Source organism: Trichophyton rubrum (genome assembly GCF_000151425.1).
Source record: "Trichophyton rubrum CBS 118892 genomic scaffold supercont2.8, whole genome shotgun sequence".
Lineage (NCBI taxonomy): Eukaryota > Fungi > Ascomycota > Eurotiomycetes > Onygenales > Arthrodermataceae > Trichophyton > Trichophyton rubrum.
Window position 1 is genome coordinate 846,774 of NW_003456421.1, and position 8,013 is coordinate 854,786.

At 46.9% G+C, this 8,013-nt stretch overlaps 2 protein-coding genes across 2 annotated transcripts; both read left to right on the top strand.

The window, feature by feature from the left end:
* Positions 1-1,722: 1,722 nt before the first annotated feature.
* Positions 1,723-3,445, top strand: TERG_06838 (uncharacterized protein; the record flags this gene model as incomplete). Its single annotated transcript, XM_003232801.1, has 2 exons — positions 1,723-3,170; positions 3,283-3,445. The coding sequence occupies 2 exons, from the start codon at positions 1,723-1,725 to the stop codon at positions 3,443-3,445; spliced, it is 1,611 nt and encodes a 536-aa protein (XP_003232849.1).
* Positions 3,446-5,598: 2,153 nt separating this feature from the next.
* On the top strand, positions 5,599-6,369 carry TERG_06839 (uncharacterized protein; the record flags this gene model as incomplete). Its single annotated transcript, XM_003232802.2, has 1 exon — positions 5,599-6,369. The coding sequence occupies one exon, from the start codon at positions 5,599-5,601 to the stop codon at positions 6,340-6,342; it is 744 nt and encodes a 247-aa protein (XP_003232850.2). The 3' UTR covers positions 6,343-6,369.
* Positions 6,370-8,013: the final 1,644 nt, after the last annotated feature.

Sequence of the window (8,013 nt, forward strand, 5' to 3'; positions counted from 1 at the left end):
CAACACAGTGCATTCCTCTAGAAATCCATGGTTAATACGAGATTGACCAGATGAAAAACAGACGGTAATCATCGTAGCAAGGCCAGTTATTTTATATTGGCCTTTTTCATATGTGAAGATCGTTCGTATCCTGCTTTACTATGGAGTACTTTCATTGTTACGCTTGAGCCAAAATGACAATAATATTATCTAAATATAACCTCGTATAACCTGTTGATAAATATATACAATAATATATAACTTATGTATGGTTGCCTGCAAGAGACGGGGTATTCCTCGGGAAGACCATTGATCAGCGTGAGACTGATAGAAGTCAATTGCATCCAAAGGACTGGTCTGGGCGGAAGATCGGACGCAAACATGGCTACAACCTGCTTCGTAGTCCAACGAGCCTCCCAAGGCCCAATATCCTATCTATGTGTTCAATGATACTAATACCAGGCACGATAGATTATGGTGATAGAGAGCCTCCCGGTGAGTGTTCTCACACCATAGTGACGAGGAAGACTTGAAGCTGGGTTCAATTCCGCGAGGACATAGTAGTTAATGCTCTAGAGTTACAGAGCACCACGTTATTAGACCTTTTCCTTACCCCTTTCCAGATATCTGATAGTAAAATCGGTGCAGCCTGATCAGATAAACACAAACATAACCAGGACCCGATAGATTGCACACCCGATTGGATCGGGTTTCAAGGAATATATGAATGAATCACCAGCACACATCTCGTGTGCTCGAACTCCAAGCTAGCTGAATTCGTCGTCTTGAAACTTGATGGCATGGTTTCTTTTTGCATCTTTGCTCTAGAGAGGTCTCTTGACTTATCTGGAGATAAAGCGCTCTCAAGCAAGCACGCGATATTTATTTCGTTCGCTGAGAAGGCTCTCTATCAAGGTGACCCTGTGCTCCCAGCGCCAGGCTTTCGGTTCAAGGAGCGTCCAGGAGTTCATTTGCGGCTGGCTGAGACTCCAGCTTGCGATGGCATCTCAGCAAGGAAAAAGCAACCACAACGACACAAGGGCCTTTCCGTGTGGCTCCCGCAAGCCACCAACGGACCGAGCTTCACCATCGCCAACCGTGAGCTTCAACGACACTGCCGGGACCACTGACATAGCGGCTCGTCTCCCTTGGAGCTTGTTACAGAGGGCGGTTTTCGTGTCCCTTTTCATAGATTCCACGATAAATGACAGGACGATAATTCTGGTTGGCGGTCAGACTCTCTCACTCCCTGTGGAAACTCTCCAGACAGTTAGTTAACATGTCCAACACCGCATGTCAAGGAGCTAGTTCGTGTGTTGAAGCAAGGATCAAGCAAGCATGTCCCATCTGCCGAAACCCAAGTTGAAAGCCCATGGGCGAATGAAGGATAATAATGTCCACTCCCTCACCCGACGCTTATCAAACACCTCCAGGCCTTATGCTTATTTTTTTTACCCACGATTTCTGGAGTAAAAAACCGCTCGGTTAAAGCGGCCACCTCCGTTGCCGGTACCCATGGATCTGATAACTACCTACCTCTTGCCTCCCGGAATATTTTTCTTTCGTCTCGTCTAAATTCAACTGACTCCTAGAGAGCCCGGCGGAAAGGGAATATTCCTTTCGTTGCTGTCATCACCGATAAGGACACCTCCCGGGTACTCTCAGCGGTTGTATATATATATATATATATAACTCACCTTGGCAGGTCTGGTGAAGGGAGCGGTGTTTTGTCTGACCCAGAGTATGAGACCTCAGAACAACCCGATTGCCGAGAGGGCAGATTTTCATCAGGAGGGACACCACAACACTGGCCATCTAGGCCATCCAGAGCAGGCTGCTGGCACAGGATGCGAGAGTGACTCAGAAGGCCCTGCTCCGGCAACAGAGAAGAAGTCACAGGACGCTGCTGCGAGGCAAGACCCAGACCCCCTAGCTAACGAGGAGGAAAGAGAACCGCCCCTTTATGACGAAAAGGCGCTTCCGTTAGCAGGAAATCGACTGCTATTCCAGGCCATTACTAGGGACCAGGACGGTAACTCGGTTTGTCTGACCCGTACGCGATCGTCACAACCTTCTCCGCCTACAGACTCAGAGAACCTCGCCCGGCTAGGTTCTCATATGTCAACAGATCCAGATGGCAATGTGTATCCCGAGGGTGGACTGGAGGCATACCTGGTGGTATTTGGATGTTTTCTCTGCCTTTTCGGCTCCTTTGGATTGGTTAACACCATAGGGACCTTCCAGGCTTATTTTAGTGAGAACCAACTCAAGGATTACAATCAGAGCACCATCTCATGGATCTTTGGCGTCTTTTCCTTCCTCATCTTTTTCGGTGGTCTTCAGATCGGCCCTATATTTGATGCAAAGGGCCCAAAGGGGCTTGTCCTCGTCGGTTCGACTCTTGTCATTGGGAGCTTAATTGCTCTTGGATTCTGCACTGAATACTGGCAGATAATGGTGGTTTTTGGTGTTATCTGTGCAGCCGGAACTTCGATGGTGTTCACACCAGCAGTGGCTAATCCTGGCCACTTCTTCTTTCGCCTTAGAGGCCGTGCAACTGGTCTAGCAGCAACAGGAGGGAGTGTAGGAGGTATTGTCTTTCCTTTGGTACTAGATGCACTCTTCACCAAGATTGGATTCGCCTGGTCTACTCGCGTATTGGCCTTGATATGCTTTGTTAGTCTTGGTGCTGGCTTGATGTTAGTCAAATCACGACTGCCCAGACAGCGTGCTACCATGGAGAATATCATGCCTGATCTCCGTATTCTCCTGGAGCCAGTATTTGCATGCACCACGCTTGGTATTTTCTGCATAGAATGGGGTCTTTTTGTACCTCTCACATATATATCCTCCTATGCTCTTCATCACGGCATGCCAAAGGGTTTATCCTACCAGCTTCTGGCCATCCTTAATGTAGGCTCCTTTTTCGGCCGTTGGGTCCCCGGATACATATCCGATTACACGGGACGTTTCAATACCATGATTGTTACTGTCCTGATGTGCCTGCTCTCTGTGTCTTGCCTTTGGCTTCCAGCCAATGGGAACACTGCGATGACGGTATCATTCGCTTTCGTCTTCGGCTTCTCGAGTGGTAGTAACATTGGTCTAACGCCAGTGTGTGTGGGCCAGACATGCAAGACAGAGAACTATGGGCGGTATTATGCCACGGCATATACTGTTGTCAGCTTTGGGTATGTATATGATTCTATCTCTTTCTGTTTGTCCGTCCCAAAAGGTTCAATTTTTCTGTCATTTGTTTGTTTCTATCTATCTTATCTTTACGAATCTAAATATATCACACAGATGTCTTACCGGTATCCCCATTGGAGGATCCATCTTGACCCGTAATGGCGGTGAATACTGGGGCCTCATTACTTGGACGAGTTGCTGTTACTTTGGAGGACTAGTATTTTTCATTGCAGCTCGTGTGCTTCGAGTCGGTTGGAACCCGTTCAAAATAGACTGATGCCATATCCAACCCCTTCTTTTAAGCTTGTGGCCCTCTGACAATCTGAGAATCATAAGGAACCATTTATTGCACCTAAAATAATATAAAAGCATGGTTACAGGTTGCTTTCCACATCACCGGACGTTGCTACACATAGATCATGAGTCCCATTATTCGGCGTTGTCAATCTCGAGTATACCAGAAACTAGTTCAATGTCCCTGTTCTGACTCTTATTAGCTAGGTCTTACTATCATGGCATGCACCAAAGAAGATACTATTGGCTATTTCCTCGCTTCTGTTCATAACCTGGCGCCAACTCAGACCTTCTGCGCTTCTTTCTCGTATATGTTTGAGAACTATGTGAAGTATGCAGGTTGGCCAGGCCTTAATCACCAGGTATTCGTCTGGGATACAGCCATGCCGTTTTAGCTGCAGATACCTACCATCAATTTTGAAGAACCAAGATATGTCTCTGAAACCCCCCAATGAAGGGAGAGACCTAACGCAAACAAAGCCAGAAAGCCATATGCAAAGACTGACTAGAGGGATCTATGCCCTACTAGACCGTCTTCATGTTATTCACGGCTATCGAACTACTACAAGGTAGTCTAGTATCTGACTACCAACACTAGAGTATTTCAAAAGAGAGAGAGAGAGAGAGAGAGAGAGAGAGAGAGAGAGTAATTGATCAATGCAATTGAATCATGAGTACTCCGTAAAAGCTTGACGGTTGATAAACACTTGTAACGGTCGTCTGGTAGGGCTGAGAAGGCCATCAGCTCGCAAAACACTGTGTAGCCTTCCCGTCCAAGGCAAGTTGATCTCGGAGAATAACCAGCAAACACATGGGGCGCAGCATAAAGCTTGATGAGAAACCAAACAGCTCTTTGCTCATTCGGATGAACAAACATAAAAAGGAGCAAAAGAGGAAAAAAGAAAATATAAGCACGACCTATTTTTATAACTATTTTTATATCGCCTGGGGCCAACCATCGAGTAAACCAAGGTCGCCCAGCTGAGCAGCGCGGCGTCTGATTCGTGTTTCAGACGCCCACCCACCGTTGGATGCAAGACATTTTGTCGTCATAACCATCCAACAGCAAATTTTTGGCCGCCCAAGGCCGCCTGGATCGAGCAATTATTGACGGAGAGGCTTCGGGGATAGATAGAGGGAGGGCGGCTGCGGACAGCAATTCCATCTCGATGCTTTCTGGATTCAATCAGGATCAGGAGCTGGAAGGGCGCTCCTGGAACTGCACACCTCAGCTCGTTTCAGAGCAGAGAGCATCTCCTTCGTCTCTCGGGAATAAAGATGAGGGAGGCATACGGAGCACACCGAGCTCTCCTGGGGAGGTTGCAATCCCACCGTAACGTCTGGCGGTTCCGCCAGGCGGCTCCTGAGGGAACGCATCTGTCTGGTGTAGATGGAACCAAGAGGGTCTCACCTGGCAACCATATCAGATACCAGGGCTTTGTCTCGCTACAAATACCATACTATTCTGAGCTAATACCACCGTAGCGAGCTCGATGGTCCAGGCAGCCTATGGGGTCTGGCCGAGGAAGCCACCGGAACAAGTGCCTAAGGCGTTCGTCTCTTCGCGCACCCCAGGTCTCTCGGAGCCATGGTAACCGGTTGAGTTGCAGCTACTTTTAGCTGTCTGGAGACGCCATGACATGGCTGGTGGAGTCCCGAGCTCAGATGGAGCTTCGGATAAGGTGGAAAAGCAACATGTCTCTCGATATCTAAGCCTTCGAGCTGGAGAGATCGAGGCCAGCCGCTCCCGGTGACGTTGGATGTATATTACGTCCGGAGAAAAGCGTATAAATATTACTGCCTTGCCCGGCTGATACCCTCCTGATATCCTTTTCTCTCTATCATAATCCACTATCGTTCAGTTCATAGCTGAGAGGAATACTATATTCTTTCCTCCCCTTTCCTAACCATTTCGTTTCGAGCCGCGTCACTCGCTTGGTTTGGCTGTTCCCTATATAACAGATACTTCCTTCGTTACTCTGCTGTTGCTGCCCTTTGATCGACTCTGCCTTCAAGATGGTTGCTTTAATACCCCTCGTCGTCGTTGCTCTTGCTGGCACCACCCTTGCCCGCCCTGGCTTCAAGTATCCAGATCTTGAAGTCAGGGGGACGGGAGGCCACCACCAGCCGCCCCCAATGACAACCGGCAACCCTCCAACAACCACCCCCGAGCCGCCTACTCCCAACCCTCCGGGGGCGGGCACCCAGACCATCACCACTACTCGAACTGATACCATCACCCGCACCACGTTTGTTCCTTGTTCTACTCCCGTTGCAACCATCCCGGGCTACACCTGGTACAGCACCTGGCTCACCGCTTCCACCTATACCACAACCACTTGCTATCCAGTTACTGAAACCCATGCCACCCCGGAGCCTACCCCAACGCAGCCTTCCCAGACCTGCAACGGTGATAACTGCGGAGCATACACCTGCCCACCACCGGCCACAGTCACCGTCACCGTCACCGTCACTGAATGTCGCGGAGACGGCTGCGAAGCCCCACCTGTCACGCCTCCGCCAGCTGAGCCTACTCCTCCGCCACATCATTGCCCTGGCTGCCAGACCTATACCATCACCGATATCCACGAGGGAACAAGTACCATTGTCGTTCCACCCCAGACTCTTCCTCCCGGTCAGTGCGGCAAATGCCAAACCATCACCATCACCGATATCCACGAGGGAACCAAGACGATCACCATTCCCCCGGAGACGACTATTTCTACAAAGACTCCACCCCCAACTTCCAACCCACCACCACCCGGTACCGGAACCGGTGGTCCCAAGCCATCCGGCCCAGACACTACATACACACCCCCAACTCTGACCTCCCAACAGCCCACTGGAACTGGCTCTCCCCATCGTCGATGGTGGAACTAAGTGAGCACTGGTATGACATGAACCCTTACACACGGACTAATCTACGATAATTTTTTTTTTTTTTTTTTTTTTTTTTTTTTTTTTTTTTTTTTTTTTTTTTTTTTTTGGTATTATTTGATACTTTGCTGGTTCCCTGACTGCAAAACCATGTTATTCTCCCATAATCTTTATGTCGCCACTACTTGTTCTCCCATTTCAAGCGTGCATTCTCTTGGTCCTATCTTACCCCTATTGCCTTATCTATTTCATGATTGACTGCATAGTATATAAAATACGACTCTCCTTAATGAAAAAGACTATAAAAGTGTATGACCGCATGATGGACTATTGAGTGCATTTTCATCCATTCTAATTCACACCATGATCTAAGACTTACTCTCATAGTATCAAAATAAAACACTGTATTATATACGTAGTTACTATAATGTCACTGTTTGGACGTATGCATACACGGACACACAAGATCCAAATATATAATCATAGTAGGTGGCTTATACTTGATATCTGATCGTATATTTTGATGCAACGAACGGTAACGCCTTACTCCTTCTTTAGATTACGACTAGAAGCAAAAAGCTTTTCCGGATGTTCTCGAATTAAACAATTTTTTCAAAGACTTCATCTACGCGTAACGAATGTTGGAATTAGCTGCATACTTCGTAATTCTCACGCAAAGGTGATGATTGTTTAGCTTGTAGCCAGCTAATTTAGTCCAGAGCAAAGGCGTCATAAAATCCCTGCAGCCTTGGTCTCTTCTCGTCTTCTATTTATTAGATCCAGCTTAAGCATCGGATGATGTATCCAAATGTGTACTAAGGGTCGATAGCGGAATCAAGGAGTAATAATACATGGCAAGGTAACGACTTGTAGATTATTATATAGCCAATGACCAGTCCAGCGATCTTAAGAGAGGGTGGTATGATCAAAGAAACGACCCGAATGGTAAATTTCCCTATCAACGTGATCAAGGGGAGGTGGACAAAAATACCGAGTGGTTAAGCAAATAGACTGTAAGAGTAGAGTCTTGTTTCTCATCCGCAAATGACTAATCTTCTTTGCTGCAAACGAACTGCAAATAAGAAAAGATAGAGCAAAAATGATCAAATATGGGTATGTTCAACAGGCAGTGCAAAGTCAACCAAGGAATAGGGAAATAAAAGGAAAAGTAATGGGAAAAAAAAAAAAAAAAAAAAAAAAAAAAAATATAGGACCAAAGAAAATAAGGCAATGAAGGCGTAACAGAGGGGGTGATCAATAACAATAGGCCGGAAGAAACCAGATGGCAAACAAAGATGAAACAAAAAGCACAAGCATAATAAACAGTTCAGACTCGCCAAAACTCTCTCCGCCAAAAAAACGCCCAGATAATTTCATAAATCCAACTCGTGAAGCTTAGGGGAGGAAGAGGACGGTTTATGCATGTGGCCAAGGGATGTAGGGGAATATGGATATTTCCGCGAAGTATCAACCAAAATGCAATTAATACAGAACGTGATATAAATCGCTTTAGGTGTTGGGGAAATATTGGAGATTCCGCTTTTTACCAAGAATAGTAAGAAATATTGGTATGCTCCTCGGATATTTGGGCCGCCTCATTGCACTCTTTCACAATAGATATCGACTTTCCTTGTACGCCGTCCGTTTCGTTAAAATGGTTCCTTTTTTTGGGGG